The sequence below is a fragment of the Bombus vosnesenskii genome, unplaced genomic scaffold, assembly GCF_011952255.1.
Source record: "Bombus vosnesenskii isolate JDL3184/JDL3185 unplaced genomic scaffold, Bvos_JDL3184-5_v1.1 scf7180000013302, whole genome shotgun sequence".
Taxonomy (NCBI): domain Eukaryota; kingdom Metazoa; phylum Arthropoda; class Insecta; order Hymenoptera; family Apidae; genus Bombus; species Bombus vosnesenskii.
The window spans coordinates 1,595,684-1,613,284 of NW_022882951.1; the positions used below are offsets into that span (position 1 = coordinate 1,595,684).

Below are 17,601 nucleotides of genomic sequence, written 5' to 3' on the forward strand. Positions count from 1 at the left end.
TCGAAAAGCTTTCCGTTTTACCAAATATTCAAATTCGAACGTTCCCAAAGAATTAAAGATGGATGAAGATATGTGATCGATGAAGATATGTATCTTAACGAACTGCAAATATATATAAAAATGATTACAATACATATCTATCGTAATCGCAAATAATTCACCTCATAAACACGTAAATGTTTACTATGTTTCCGGGAAATTAAATTACGTAAAGCCATTATCAGCGACGATCAATCTTCTACTTCTTATTCACCTATGAGGTATAAATAGCAAGGCGAAACGCTGACTAACCAGTCGAATAAGTTCCTCCAATCGAATGTGCTCTTCTTCCGCAAACACTTTGCATATCAATATTACGAAAAACGCAAGCATGAAGACTATCGTCGCTCTTTTCTGCATACTTTACTTCGTATGTTGCGGGGTATGTCTTTAACCGGTTTAAAGTTTCCGTGGCTCAAGCTCGATTACGCTAAACGTAGAGAAGAGAAAACGCAGACGACTCTGTAAAACTGAATTTCGATAATATCACGGAATCTATCGTTTCTCTAAGCTACGTTCGAAAAGTTAATATTTTTCATTTTCGTAATTTTAGGTTACTGCCAATGAGATGTCCGAGTCGTGCTTGAAACAAATGGATCTTAGCATCGGTAAGTAGAAACTCGTTAAAAAGTAATATAGATACATTTTAACATATTTTACGGTGCCATACGACTTTATTAATAATAAATTGGAACCAGTGAAACGAGTACTGTTTACGTTTCAACGTAAATATTTTCCATCGAAGAAAAGAATTAAATAGACGGCTCGAAACGAAAATAAATAATAAAGAAAATACTTCTTCGATAGCTGATCTCCCAAGTTTAGTTCACGACAACAGCCCTGAGATAGCGAGAAAACGTGGATGCCTCGAAGCCTGTATGATGCAGAAGATGGGTCTGGTACGTAAAGTCTCATTCTACTTAGCATAGTCAAGCATGGAGAATTTATCGAACAAGTACAACTTAGGTTCCTGCCAATGAAGAGTATAATAAACAAAAAAAAGGAAACTCAAATAACATACAAAATTAATATACCGCTAGTACAACAGTACATGTTACTACATCCGATTCATTACGGTAGTGTAATAATTAATTTATGTACAGTGAATAATCGTATTTTAGAAACTAAATATAGAATATCAATAAAGGTAAGAAGATATTTGCTTCACAACAGAGTACGAATTTTGCAAAACTGTGATGCAGAAAATTTTCGATCAATGAAAAGATTCTATATTTTATAAAATCGTAGAAATACCGAAAATTAATTTTTAATTTTGCTTCTCCTCGAATTCTTTACTTTAAGTTACCTTTTTCATTCGTCGAAAGTGACATTTTTCGATATGTATGCTTACTAGCATTGTCTATGATATATTGCACCTGTTTTAGATGGATGGCAACGTTATTAACACACAGAAGATCGACGAACTGCTCGACAGTATATTACCTGACGGCGAGAGCAAGGAGATCGTTCACAATAATGTACACCAATGTGCCAAGGATGGTACGTTAATCGGACAAATGATAACGTGACTTTTCACACCAGTGCCAGTTGTTTCACACGTTTCCATTCTTTCTTATTTAGCTGCGGACGACGACCAGTGTCTGGTTGCTCAAAACTTCGCCCAATGTGGCCTGGAACACTTGAAACTCACTGCTCGTCAACTGCTATCAACAATCGCATAAATCGTCAAGATACTTTTTTAAATACAACAAACGTTGAAGACTCCTCGATACATGTGATTAACCGGATCAATTGTAAAACTTGTCAATAAAACGAAAAGCATGTACTCTTCGCTTTTGTTAAGATGACATTTCTTTCTGTGTAGAAAGTTAAACAAAAAGGTCGATAACTAGCCACTAAGTTAGTAAGTTAACGATTTAATCGAAATTCTCATGTTCGAACGGGAAACCTTTTATCGCGGGATCTTTCTGCAAGAAAAACTACGAGATAAGGTCATTCTCCGCGCAGTATTTATAATTAACGTAACCAGGCGTAAAAAAGAGAATAAATAACGACACAAATAATCTACTTTGTGGGACTCGTGTACATTCATCGCTGACACGTTATTTCCTTATTTTTCAAGCAATTAAAACGCAAACAAGACCAAGGTTAAAATTACACCGTGGAAATTGCCAGAAAGTTATTCAATCCGATTAATCTTGTACATCTGCAAGCTTTCCGCTTAAAAATTTCATACATCGCAACTGTGAGCTGGCTACCTCGAACACCAGAAATTGTAATGTCGTGTTTTGTCTCACGTTTAGTCCACTCGATAAGCGAGTACGTGATCACTCGTGACCAGGTGCACGAACGCCTTTTTTTTCTTCTTTAACCTTGTTTTTTTTTTTTTTGCTCTGTTATTGGTTATTACTAGATCTTCGAGGTTGCATACAGGGAACAAAATAATTTTCCGTAATTATTCGTTCGTACTCGTGTTGGTCTAAAACAGATACCTGGAAGAAGCGTTTCTATGAAATTGCAAGGACACCTCCTCCTCTATCACCAGAGGTTGGTTTACCGACACTTTCGTTGCCTATACTTGCTTTCTCGCAAGTATTTCCATGCACCAAACAGCTCTGACAAATACAACTGCCGATGTGACTTGTGTATAAACCAAATTTACACCGTTTCACATTGCACGATCACCGCAGATGATTCCTCCACGGTGAAAGTGTAGAATGAAAACCGGAGTATTTACAGTATTTACAGTTCACTGTATCAATATTCCGGATGAACACTTCGAGCGTATTTTTGAACGGGGAATATGACCGTATAAACTGATTGTTAAAAGGTCCATTTGTTGGAACAATATATTACAAATTGCCATTTTTTTTATTTAATATTTCTTGTAGATATTTATCGATTTTCACGTAAACTTATTTATGCCAATTGCACACCTCGAAATACGGATAAATCAAAATTTCGATTTGTTTTCAAAAGTAAGGAATATAATTATTGTTGAAATTACAGTCTGCATTAGAACAACCGGCGGAGACGTTGCAAGTCGAACGTTCGAGCTATGATAAAATTAATCCTACGTAAACATGAATTAAAAATCAATTAAAAGCGATTAATAAGAATTATTGATAGGAAATACTTTTTAATACTGTATCACTTCTTTATGTCGAGATAAAATCTTTCATAATCATAATATAATGAACGGAGGATAATGTACCATGTTCTTACTTATCTCTAAACATAGTTGTAAACGCGACAACAAATTAGCTTATGTTTATCTTATCGCTTCCAATGTAAATGCTTCATAATTCTATCAATTCTTTCCAAAGTTACCTTATTTCTACAATATAAAGAATTGAGGTATTTCTCTATCTCTTTCCCTCACTCTTCATAGCATAAACAGTGTTTAAATAAAACATTCAAATGAATCTTCGGGATTTTTCTGATTAAAACGCAATCCAATTAGGCCAGCGACCACCTAAGCTGACCACCTTGCTCTTAACAGCGCTACAGATTCCTAGAATAACAATTTCTATTAAACTACGAGTCATCTGTAGCACGCTCTAGTAATATATTTACTAAATATATTTTAATTCAAATAATCACTCCAAATTTTAACTTGCGAAGTTTCACTTATCCGTAGGACAGTATCCTGTGCAAGCAAACATCAATGATAATTGTATTCCTTAATTTGGGAAACGTCAATTCCAATTTGTTCGTATTGATTTCCACACTCATCTTGTACAATACGCGTACAAAGTTTGTACGAGCTGGTTGTCCAAAGACGCATTCAACATGAGTTTATCAGCAAAGAAACACGCGGATTCTCCAACTTGCAAGTTACAACCCTACGACTAATGACTACGCACCGCACGACCGAGACAGCGATGCCACAATAGAAGAAAGGATGCAACTAAAACCAACAAGTGACAGACGTCGTTAGATTCGGCTCTTGGATGGACTTGGATTCAACTAACCGCCTATCGTAACTTCTCTGCTGGGGTGGTCACAAGATAACGACGCCCTAATCCCACACCGACATGGGAGAAACACGACGAAAACGAGCCCGTTATACCGATCGCTGGGATGCGCTGTAGCCACGACGGCAAAGGTACGGCAGACGGAAGACGTCTACAAGCTACAACGTCGACCAACGTAGGGAAGTTACGGACTGTTTCGTCGATGATTCAACGCAACGTAACGACGTACATTCGACGACTAACCTCACGTGCATTAGACACGCTCGTGGCTAAATTGCCTCGAGCATAGTAGAGATGCAAAAAAATGTGCTGGCTGAAAAAATTAACCAACGAAACCATCTTAACGATGCACAATGTATAAACGAATACAGACACCCACCGTCCAATGGAAGCATCAGAGGAAGGAGATAGACGCCACAAGATTTCAGGATATCGTTAACCACTGACAGGAAGGTGATGCAGGGACACTCCCTACTCCCCAGTCAGAAGCCAGAGATCTACGCCGTGACACGCCGATAAAACACTTTTTCTTTCCTTTTCCCATCCTTCTCCGATTCTCAAAATACAACCCTACATTACGTAAGAATCACTGTCAACAATAATTCTCTATGTTTTTATGCACTTACTCTACGGTATAAATAGCAGATCGAAACGCTGACCAGCCAGTCGAAGAAGTTCGTGTCTAGCGGTAGTTCGTGTTCACTTTGCATCTATCGTAACTGTTCTTTCTCTACGGTCACTTTCAGCGTCGATATCTTGAAAAAACGCAAGCATGAAGACTATCGTCGCTGTTTTCTGCGTACTTTACTTCGTATGTTGCGGGGTATGTCTTTGACCGGTTTAAAGTTTCCGTGGCTCGGGCTCGATTACGCTAAACATAGAGAAGAAAGAACGTACACGATACTGTGAAACTGAATTTCGATAATATCACAGAATCCATCGTTTCTCTAAGCTACGTTCGGAAAGTTAATATTTTTCATTTTCGTAATTTTAGGTTACTGCCAATGAGATGTCCGAGACGTGCTTGAAACAAATGGGTCTTACTATCTGTAAGTAAAAACTCGTTGCAACGTTATAGACATATTTTAATATGTTTTATGGTGCTATACGATTTTATTAATAAATAGAAACCAACGAACTGAGCACTTTTTACGCTTGAAAGTAAATACTTTTTATAGGAAAAGAATTAAACGAACCATTCGAAATGAAAATGAATAATAATGAAAATATTGTTTCGATAGTCGACCTAGGAAACTTAATTCGCGACACCAGCCCAGAGGGAATAAGAACACGAGGATGCTTCGAAGGTTGTCTGATGCAAAAGATAGGTCTGGTACGTACAGTCTCTGATTCTACTTAATAAAGTCCAGCATGGAGAATTTATCGGGCAAACACAGAACGTTGCTGGAAACGAAGATTGGCATAAAGAGCTATTTCGTATAGATTCGATAAAACAATACAGCAAAGTGCGACGATGAACGATACGGAACAGTTTCTTCTTTGCTTCTGTGCCATCCCACTAGTCTTCTTTCCAGCAACGCATAGTACTTGGATTCTTAGCAACGAAAAGTATAATAAAAGATTCGAACTATGAATAACATACAAAATTAATATGCAGTATCCGATATAGTATGACGTAACAATTAATTTATGAACAGTGAATAACTATATCTTAACCAGTTATAGCGTGGAATTTAGTTTTAGAAATCTCTCGTAGGATCAGGCCATGGAGTGGGTAAATTAATTAATTGATATTAATTAAAAACTGAATATGAAATATGAAGGTGAACAGGATACTTGCGACACAACCTTATGAATCTTTAAAAACCTCGATCCAGAAAATTATCGGTCACTGAAAATTCTATGTTAAAATTATAAAAATACTCTAAATTAATTTCGAATTTTACCTGGCCGCAAATTCTTTACTTAAAATTAATTTCTTCATCTGTCGTAAACGACGCTTTTCGATATACATATTTGCTTACTAACCGTTTCTAAAATGTTCCACTTATTTTAGATGGATGGCAACGTTATTAATCTACGTAAGATCGACGAGCAAATCGACAGGGCATATCCTGACAGTGAGAAGAAGGACATCATTCGTGATACCGTACACCAATGTGCCTATAGTGGTACGTCGATCGAGCAAATTATAAGACGATTTTTCGTACACTTGTTTCACGCGTTTCCATCCCTTCTTGTTTAGCTGCAAACGACGACCAATGCGTGGTTGCCCAAAACTTTGGCAGATGTGGCCTGGATCAACTGAGATTCGCTGAACTCGCTCATCGATTCACATAATCAACAATGGCATAAATGGTCGAGGCTTGCTCTTAAACACAACAAATTCCGGCAATGTAATTCATGTAATTTGTAGCGTAATTCGCTGAATTAATTGTAAATATTATCAATAAAACGAAAAGCATTTAAACGACCACCTCTTTATTCTTGTTCGGACGAATTTTATTTTTATTTGCAAATTGAACAAATGACAATGACTGGTAACTAACTAATAAATTAATAATTTCATCGAAATTCTCGCGTTGGAACGAAACAATCATTACAGCGGGATCATTTTTTGCTAAAAACGTAGGAGATGCAGTCATTCTCCGCGTAATTAGTACGATAATGCGTAAAAAGAAGAATAAATAATAACAAAAATAACCTACGTCGTGGCAGATCTAGATACACAATATTGAGACATCATTTTTCTATTTTTTCAAACAATTAAGAGGCAAGCAACACCACCGCCGAGATTAAACCGTGAAAATCACCGGAAAATTATTCAGTCTAATTAATCTCCTATTCCTGCAAGTTTTCCGCTTTAAAGTATCGTTCGAAACTCGAAGATGTGATTCAGATAGCTCGAACGCCAGAAGTTATTAATTAATCGCTCGATCGTTTCACGTTTAATCGATTCAATTATTCCCACTGTTTACAATCTATTTTGCGCGCAGACAAGCGATTACGTGATCAGTCGCGGTTAGAAGTACGAACGCCCTCTTTTTTCTCTTCAATCTGGTTTTTGCTCTAATACTGTTTACTGTCAGAGATCTTGAAGGTCGCATACACGGAATAAAATGATTTATCGTAATTATTCGTTCTTACTATGAATTACGACGTAGTGAATTCCTGGGCTCAGCTTTTCTCGTCCTTTTTTGAGAATAAAACGATAAAACGATAATTCGTCTTAACTTTTAAATAATGCAACGTGTAAAATTCTTAGGAAAAATTTTATTGACAACTAGCATTGTTCCTTTCACGAATATCACGTTTTGCGCGTAATTGGGACGCTTAATTAAACTATTAATAAAAAATCTATCCGTCTATCTCATGTCGTTTAAAAAATATTTGAAAACAAAGCGATAGAACTTCTTTTATCCTGTATTTCACGAAATTCGACGAAGTTTAGGTCTAACAAAAATCAGTGTCGTTCGAGCTGAATTAGGAATTGTCCTTATCACGAGGTTTAATCACGAGATTCATGAGCACAGCAGTTTCAATTGGAAGTTGGCTGGTCAAAGAAGGTCCTGCGAGATGCGAAACTCAAAGCTGGCTGCAAATGTTTGCGCGCGTTGCCCGTAGCCAGCCGGAATACGCGATTCACCATAAATGAAATTACAAAGTCAAATGCAGATTGGGGTAGGCGCGCGTCGGATAAAGCCACTTAATGCAAACGACCGTCGTCAAAACGACTAAACCTTTTGTTTAACACGCGCCGAATTAACTGCGACCAGCGATGACACTCGATCATTCGAATCGTCTACCCCTTCAGCCCACCAGACATTCCTCGCTATAATTTACAACGGAAACACACGTCGAATAATATGCCCAATTATCACAGAACGATTCCGTTGCTTCATCGTACTCGAAATAACAACCTGAACAATTTGTGAGAAAAAAGAAGTAGAACTTTAAGAGATAACGTCTCGATTCTCAACGTTTTCGTTATAATAGGATTATATAGTTAGATTTGTGAGAAAAATTGAGAAGGATCATGTTTTTCGCTAGTTTGTATTCCAATAATATAGAATTCTGATCGATTTAACGTTTCCTTGATGATTTCAGTTAGATCGCTCTTCGTATGGAAATAGCAGGTGTCTGAACACCCACGAACGAGAGTGTATATTCTATAAAATAATTATCTCATATCCAACCCGATCATCGTTCGAAGTTCTAACTAAACCAAAGCTTCAAATTTCAAGTTTCTATTAAAATGGAGAAACTGTAACGAAAAAGCAGACTGAACTGTCTATACGAGATACTTGTACGATAGAAGGAGGTTTCTTCTATTTCGATCAATCTTGCTTAAGACGCGATCCCTTTCTTCGAAATAAGCTGAAAATCAGTTTAGATCCCGTTGAGACACAGTGTTTAGCCCTTAGCCCGCGTCGCACGAAGTGACGGATAACTTTGTTACTATAATTCAATCGACTTGTCTGGCTCTATAAAGGCTTCCAACCATAGAACACACGTACGTGTATACATTGGCTCGTACAAGATATCGTGGTACAAATGCGTATCGTGAAATAAAGACGCGTACACGCTAGACCGAACGTACACACAAGCTCGAGAACGAGAATGTAGTCGAGAAGAATACAGATGGAAACGATAGCTTGCTTTATAATCGAGTTTACATTCGACGACGACGTCGCGAACGTCGCATACTTATGTCGCGACGCACACGATTGTACAATGATTCCGTGGTGTACGTCGTTGTTCGCCATTGTGCTTTTGTTCCACTCGATCATGATGGTTTACGTTGAGCTTCAACGTGGTCGTTTGTTGGAGAACGAGGCAGTTTAATTGGTCATGAGCACTCGGGACAGCGTACTAATTATTTAAACATTCTAAAAATAACTATTCTCACAAACTGTTTCCTTCGACCAGGCATCTTCTCGTCTAAATTCAACGTTGCTTCTTGTTTGCACGATTGAGCCGAGTACTTACATCTTTGCAGACGGTATACCTATACAAACATCGAGATACGATTAAACATTACTTTTGCATAATATTATGATTACCTCACCTATAACGTACGCATCGCGATATCACGATAAGCTAAATAATTCTTGAACGTTTTAACTGCCAGAGAAACACGTGGATGATCCACAAGGACCTTCGAATTGCTTCGAACGTCAATGATACGAACCTTGATGGCTCCTCGCAATCCTCAAATTATCGCGATCATCGATCATAGGAATTACGAATACGATGTTTCTAATTGAAAAATAACGATCGTTCGTGATAATCTTACGTGCCAGTAATATTTACTCGATGATGTTTCGTCGCTTGCAAATAATTTTGGATGCCACTGAAACAATCTCGACCATTTTCTGCTCAGATGCAAACAACAACTATCAATGATCCGTAACTTTTAATAATTTTCCAACGCTATTAAAACCTATTGAAACATAGAATTCCATATGAATGGAACTTCACTGTATTTCAATCTACATTTCTTCAACTTCGAGTGTATCTCGCTCGTCTTATTATATTATTGCGCTAAACGTTTTAAAAACTTTCTCTCCAAAGAGTTAAGCGGTTAAACGGGTCTCGAGACTTAACAAAGGAAAAAAAAAGACAAAGAAAAAGGAATGTGGAAAACGATATCGCCAAAAATTCGACCTCCAAATTCCTTTCTCGCCACCGTTATCTTACATCTTTCTCTTCGATTCCACAAATCTCAGCCATCGTGAATCAACGCAAAAAGTTACGAATCCAAGCCAAACCCCCAACCAGAACCATATTACGATAAACTGGCGTAATGTAACGATGATCTAACAACAGGATGGAACTGCAACGAGGAGGAACGTTATCGTTCGCGATATTATCTCTGGCCGACGCGGCGACTCTCGTCGTTATTGCACGAATTGCTCCGATACCACGCGGCCAATCGAACGTTTCCGGAAATGCGGTTAATATAACTGCACGGCGCATGTCCCCGGTCGAAATAGCGCCAGATGATAACCGCGTCCGACCCGGACCCCTGGAATTCCGCTATCCTACGATGAAATTAGCATCGCTGGAATTCCTAGCCGCGGAAGTTATGGGATCGAAGAACCGGGCAAGGGCTCTTTCCATTAAGGCGCCGGCTGCGAATTATTCTCGAATTATCTGACCAAACTACGCCGTTTTATCTCTATTATCGAGACACCGAAGCCTTCGATCGTTCGAAAATTGCAAAATATTCGACACCCTATACCGTAGATGAATTATGTATAGGCTATGTGTAGGCTAGGTCGATTGATTTTTCATTTCATCGTGAATTTATTTTTGAAATTTTAGTCCCGTTTTTCTTCCAAATCGATCGTTCAGTGACATTACACGTTACTCACGTGTGGACGTTTATGCAAATTGAAATGTATAAATATAGCTAGAGACACGAGATACGTTTCGGAAACGAAATATCGTAAAGAGTATGTTAATTTGGATTTCTTCTATATTTTATGTATATGTTGGTGCTTCTCGGTCTCCCATAAGCGCATAAACGTCCATAATCCATTTGTACAATAGCTACAAAACGTAGTTTTTTTTTTTTTATGTTCCGATGAATCAATTTCAGAGAAATGTGAAACATAACGAAACGAAATGACGAACGGTATCAGCATTTTACCTTGTGAGTATTTTTAGAAGTAACCGCGGTGGATATGATAAGGGTGATCGAAGGTCGGATAGGTGATGCAGTCGTATTCTATTTAGCAGGATAATTTCGTTCTTGATTGCTTGCGACGATAAAACGATACGCTCGAGTCCTGAAATCAAAGCAAATATCACTGACTCGTTCTTTCGAAATCCACGATCAAGATATTAAGTCGTAACATACGTACTACAAGTGGCCGATCAAAGTATTAAGATCGAAGCTTAAAAAACTTCAAATCCGCTAGAGCTTATTGGACAATTACTGTGAAACCTATGCCAATTAGTCACAAGATAATATCTGCCACGCGTGTACGCTCGATTTTTCCAAACTATCCGGTCAAAGCACGAGGAAACGAAGGAACGTACGAGTACGAAACGATCGACATAAACTAAACTGTCCAATAGATTTCTGGCTGTAATCGCGAAGGCTCCGTAGCCACCCATAGCGAAATCCCATATTTCGCCCCCACGAAAGAGAGAGAGTCCTTTCTATAGCTGTAGGCGCGCTCCAAGAGCCTGATGCGCTAACACGCGCACTACTCGAGCCTCGTACGTTCTATACAACGGGTGCATACCCGGTAAAATGCGCTCACGAACGTACGGTTACCGTGATATATAGAACAGCGTGTAACATGAAGGTATTTCGCCAGGGCACACACCAGACCACCCTATACATTATGCATATATTACGCTGGTACGTGTGCACACGACGCTTCCGTGCATACGCAGCATGATGTACAGGGTGTACCAGGTGTCGCGCTGCATTATTTACTATGAGAGTGAACTACGACGGAGGCGTTGGCGCGTGGTAATGAACTGAAAATAAGAACGCGTCCGAACCGATCCCGGTTACGTATGTAATGGTTCAAGGTTTCGTTCGTTTTGCTCTCATAAAGCGTTCAACCCTTTCGTATCTACGGGCGAGATCTTGCAATTTAAATGGCGTTTGTGCGTCGCTATCTCGCGCGTCGTTTCGTTAAAACCACGTCGATCGATCTCTTACGTTTCATCGGAATGCGAGGCCAAACCGATCGTCGATTCCACTTTTGCTAAATTTGTTAATTTCAGATGAACAGTAGTGCACAGATAGCGACGATCCTGTACGTTTTGTTCGTCGATGTTGCGAATAAACAAATGTTACAACAAACATACAAGTTTGAGAAAAAGACGATCCCGAGAATTCTGAATTCTCCCTAAGACGTTAAATCGCAATTACAAATTCCTCTCAAATTCCAAGCATTCTGTATCCTACCTTGAATCCTAAACCTAATTTCCGCAAACGACTCGCCACTAAAACGTAATTACGAAACACACTACAAAAACTCGAATTTTCTACGCAAGTATCCTGAATTCTATTTTCAGAATTAAACACACGCGAACGATATAATTCGAAAAGAATTCGAATAAAACGTGGATGCACCCATACGAAAACTCGTCTTTTTTAGAAGCGCGATTTTAATTTCTTCGGAGTTGGCGAGGGGAAAAAAAAAGGGTTGTTACGAAGCCGGTGGAAAATAATAGATCGCCATAAACGCTCGCCGGGCTCCAACAACGTCCACGGCCCGTACATAGTCTGCGACTAAAACGAAAAACAGAGGGACGTCGAAACGACGCTGAAGATGGACCGAGTTCCCCGAGTGAAAACGGCGACTAATAAACCTAACCGCCATAAAGACGGTGTGTATCCAACGTAGTCAGGGCTCATTGTGAAAACTCGGTCGAGTGGCCCTAGTGCCGCGGAATTTCCACCATAATAATTTGGCCGTGCCACGATTACGAGCGATCGTAAAATTTCGAGACGGTGCACCGGCGAAATTTCGCCAACGCCACGTCGTCGACGACGCGACGTCGACTTTTTGGACCCGACCCCGGCCTCGTGGACAATTTTCCGGCGTCGAAAGCGAAGGAAAACGAAAACTTGCAGCCAACTCTGACGTTACGAGTATAAAGATAAGAGAGTTTCGATGGAATTAATTTTCTTGAATGTTTCTGAACGTAAACATCGACCTTTGTTTCTGTCTACATGATGTTTTAAACAGATAGTCCAAGAGGATTACAGAGCATAAAAAATGAATGACTAACTTGTGGAATATAATTAACTTGCAGCGAGCTGCGCTGTTAAAAATATTAATTTTCGCGAACGCTGAAAATCTGTATATTAATCCGAGATTCTTAACAAACGTTCTTACAAACTTTTCAAAAACATCCAAACTACTCCTGTTGGCAACGTGTCGCATTCTATATCGCTCCGTTTTTTTCCCCGGCATTTTTACAATTCGCGAATAGTTACACAACCGAGTAACAGGAATTTGCACTCGTAAATTTTGTCTCAACGGAAGTGATTAGATATGCAGAACCTCTTAACTCACTTTTCACGAAGGAAAGTGGTACATTCTAGTTTATATAATATTCCAGACAGGTATTAAACCCAAAATACAATTTATCGGAGAATTTAAATTTCTTTCTAACTTGATCCTGCACCGCGTAAATTTCTCGCACGCTTCTTTAAAAAAAAAAAAAAACCAGTGAATCGTAAGAAAAAAGATTGCATGGATACGACAGAAGGAGAAGACGACAAGACGCGTTTCACATTTTTTATAGAGTAATTTTCGAGTTCAATCGATTTCATATTCTCGAAATTGCCCTTTCATCTGGATCTTAAAGCTACACGCGTGCTTTTCCATCGTCGTCGAAATTTTCAAATTAATAATTGTACCTTTACCTTGTAATTATCTATTTTCAAGAAACTTACATCTTTGAACCTAACACGTTGCTCTCATTTTCGATCATTGCATATTAGAATTCTCCTGTTTAATCGTAAAGTGACGTTAAAATCAGAAAATAAACAAAAAATGTACTCTAACTCTAATAGCTCTCTCTCGTAATCTTCGTATAATTTCCGATCTGTCGACCATACAGACGAGGAAATACGCACAGTTTCGGCAAGTTACGACGAATCAACCCTGCGCACCAAGGTCTATGCCCTGTCTGTGTCTCTCTGAATCGATTTTAGGCGCGTGGTCCACCATAGGCGTATACACCCCATGCACAAAGCGATGGGAGGCGAGCCACCGTCTGCACTCGGCCGCGAGTCGTATAAATTTTTCCGAAATGACGCGCGATTAACCGCGATTCACCTGCATCTCGATAATGGGCCGACTAATCGAGTGGAAAACTGCGCGAACGCGATCTCATGGGCAACTAAGCGATCACAGGAAGTAGGTGGTAGATCGTAGAAATGGAAAGAGAAGTCGAGAGAGAAGGAACGATGTTCCATGAGTTCGACTTTATAAATCGACCGAGAGAATTGTGTACGAACAGCGAAAATACGTAACAGAGAGATGAAAAGAATTAGTTGGTACTAATTAGCTCGATGAAATAATTTGTGAATTGTTACCATTATTATTATCATCGTTATTATTTATAATCGATTCTAGAGATTCGTTTTATTAGACCTCACGCTGTATTAGTGGTAGATAGTGTGAGTGAAAAGAAAAACGTGAACCTTCCGACAACAATAGTGCAATTGTGCCTGCGAATACGTTATCACTAGCTACACACGTTATACGACTGATAAGAGAGATAGTTGGTAGTAGATGTCAACGAACCAGGTAGGTGGGATAAGATTTATCTTATCCAGATATGTGCCTACTGGTGTTGATCTCCATTCGACCATTCGTCTCCTCGTTCTGTACATTTTTCAAGTAAATTATTTATATAGATGTCTAATGTGTAGCACTTTACACGTTACCAAGCACCAATGAGTTAATTATACTTTGAAGACAAGATGGTAGAAACTTCAAGTTGCGAACATAACGTAGAACAAGAGTGAAAATATAAACTTACAATTTAAAATTGAAATTTAAATTCTAATTTGAATCTGAAATAAATTACTTGGAATAAAATCTAATATGTCGTTAAATTATGTTTGTTACATCCGTCGAATCGTTATAATATTACTTTCGCTGCTAATGACGCATTTTGATGAAACAATATTGAGAAAAGCAAAAAAGCAATGAACAATGTGGTGGAATAAATATTCTGTTGGAATAAAATAGTTTCGATGAGAAGAATGTGCAACGAATACAACGGAATGGTCGTATTTTAGTAGCAACGAATATGATATCTTATCACAAGTCAAAATTCCACTATTTCTTATTACTATTACAGGAATACTATAACCCTTAGGTACAATATACCTCGCGATATCTACCAATCCGCAATGCGCTCTTCCACTTCTTTCTCTCCCACCAATGTGTATAAATACAACACACACGTTAGCCCATAATCGAGAAACTCGAGAGAATACGAGGAAACAACCCCCTGTATCTCAACGCTCGTACATCGAAGTTATTTCCAATTTTTTCTATTCACCCCGTTTCTAGATGCTATCCATATTAATTTTTATTTCTCGATGTTGTATATAGCCATATATGTTCTTCAGCTTAACAGAGTATGTTATTCCGGTTACAAAGAAATAAAACAGTAGAGAAACGTTCTTTGATCGTAAATTTGGACGTATAACCCGAATATCAATCAGGCGAATATTTAAAAACAACAGGATCTTCGCATTTTCGCTGATACGGTTTCAAGATCCGCGTTAACGGAGCAGGGCAAACGCGCGCAGAGGGCGGAACGCGTAATGGCGACGTATCGTGAAACGACGAAACACGATTATAAGAGTAAGTGGTCGTATAACCAAGGTTTTAGTCGCCGTTTCGAAATATCGGGTCGTTCTTCGTGGAAATGCTCCCATAGTTGCGTTCGAAGAGGCACCCCGCAACACCCTAGACCATCCAATTCGCTATTAGCACTTTTCGCGATAGTTCTTGAAGCTTTACGTTTATACGTGATATTTTACGACTAAATATTCTAGTCGATTTCCAAGGATGAAAATGTAAAATGTTTCGAAGGTTTAAGTACATGGATATGCTTGTAATAAAAGTGACAGATATTAAAGCATCTTCGTTCATCCATATGAATATCAAAACATTGGTTCACTTCTTTAACACCCTGTATAAAGGTCTAAATGTACTAGTAGTATCGGAAGAGTTAACTCGAGACATGTATCGAATTATTGAAATCGAGCTTATAGTGGTGCGCAGCGTGCCTACGTTTTCCTACACAGAACGCGAAAGCCAAGGGACGTTCGATCGTTGAAGTTGAAACGCGCCAAATGCGTGAAACTCGCGTAGGTTCTAATATTTTTGCGCCACCCACGCGCAAAAACGGGTTTCCGCGGAGTACGAACACCAGGCCATTCACTTTTACGATGTTAGAACCGGAGATTATCGACATTGTTAATTACATCGATGTCTATTTTGTGATTTTCTATTAGGTAGAGGCGCTATCGAGGTTTCAAGGTCGACCGATTTTTCTCTCCCCTTTTTCGTATCTAGGATTCCATTACGTAATCATTGATTACCAAGAATTGAGAATTTAATATCGAGTTAAAAATGTCGTAATTGAAGTGGTAATTCGATATCATGCCATGTTATTAGACACCGTGTATACGTTAGTCTACGCAACGAATAAATGTATATTTCTAAATAAATCCTTAAAGATGAATTGCTCTTAATAGAAAGTATCTCAAATAGCAAATCGTGAACGACACGTGCCTTTAGAAGTCGTTAGCAAATTGTCATTTCAAGTTTAGATCGAAACAAAAAAATGAAAGTAACAAACACGTTCAGGAAACTCGTAACAAACCTGATTCGTTTCCCGCTGGATCGCCTCCTTTTCAAGATGAATGCACCACATTGATTGACTCGTTTAAATAATCCACTCATTTACGTGCTCATTTGTACGCAAATGCGTTTAAACCGTACTATCCAACTTCCTTTTCGAAACGAACGACTACCGCGACATCACAGTCACGTGACTGCTTTTCAATATTTCTCATTGTTATTCAAAATTATCGAGAATATTCTTCTTTTCGATATGGAAACATATTTGTATAATATAAAGAAAAATAACACGCGTAACGTAAAACGAATATAAATATTTTAAGTTCGAAGTATCAATGATATGTATCACCGATGTGTCACGTATGCCATAAAAAGATCACGCTTTAACTGTCAGACGACTGATTCTTCATATTCTATGGCGGCGCAGCGAAACGAACATCAGGAAAAGATAGGTACTCTCTTGCGATGTCTCTCACGATACGGCCGAGGACACTATTATCGATTATCACTGTCACCGTTTCGCGAAATCTGTCGTAAAAATCACTTCCTTACATTCGTTTTAAATACAATTACCTCATTCAATCATTATTCGATACAAAAGACCATATAGAGAATATTATGTATACATACATATTAATGATTATAACAAAGAGAATATAAAGTAACCAAACGGACAGCATCGTGATGCATACAGTAATGACAACAAATTAACGAAAGAGTTTTCCAATCGATGCCGTGAAACAAAAATAAATGAATAACAATAATTATGTTCGCTAGTAGGTTGGTGCAATAACATAACTAGTGCGTGTATTTTATAGTGTATAATACGGAACACGCATTTTGCGTGATGGACAACAAGCGTTCTCGTTAACGGACAACTACAAGTAAATCACGTTCGCTTCACGCACGTGTCAACAATCACAATTAAATCACAAATAACCTAAATACTTCGCGTTCTGTTGTCACCAAACAGTAAAATCGAAATGATGGTGCGTAAATTAACGTGCGTTGTCTCTTGTATGGTTAATAAACAAATACTTGCCTCGAAACGAGTATGACTGTTTTTCTATATATAAATATCGTATATATGTATATACTTCAAGCACCAAAGATCGTTTCTTGAAGATGTGCGTTTTGGATCAAGGGATGTAATAGCGAAAATAAGCGTGTATCACTTTGACGAGAAGACGTCAAAGAATACGTACACACTTATTCAAACGTACAACAACGTATAATAAAAAGTTCACACGAAAACTCGACGGACCGTAACACCTGTTGCATTGAAAAGCACAAAC

At 38.5% G+C, this 17,601-nt stretch overlaps 2 protein-coding genes across 2 annotated transcripts; both read left to right on the plus strand.

Annotated features, from left to right (window-relative positions):
- Positions 1 to 291: 291 nt before the first annotated feature.
- On the plus strand, positions 292 to 1,830 carry LOC117234097. The gene is made up of 5 exons (XM_033495000.1): positions 292 to 421; positions 593 to 647; positions 847 to 938; positions 1,425 to 1,539; positions 1,621 to 1,830. The coding sequence occupies exons 1-5, from the start codon at positions 317 to 319 to the stop codon at positions 1,719 to 1,721; spliced, it is 468 nt and encodes a 155-aa protein (XP_033350891.1). The 5' UTR covers positions 292 to 316; the 3' UTR covers positions 1,722 to 1,830.
- A 2,819-nt stretch (positions 1,831 to 4,649) lies between these two features.
- Positions 4,650 to 6,408, plus strand: LOC117234104. Its single transcript, XM_033495007.1, has 5 exons — positions 4,650 to 4,800; positions 4,972 to 5,026; positions 5,219 to 5,310; positions 5,995 to 6,109; positions 6,184 to 6,408. The coding sequence occupies exons 1-5, from the start codon at positions 4,750 to 4,752 to the stop codon at positions 6,276 to 6,278; spliced, it is 408 nt and encodes a 135-aa protein (XP_033350898.1). The 5' UTR covers positions 4,650 to 4,749; the 3' UTR covers positions 6,279 to 6,408.
- Positions 6,409 to 17,601: the final 11,193 nt, after the last annotated feature.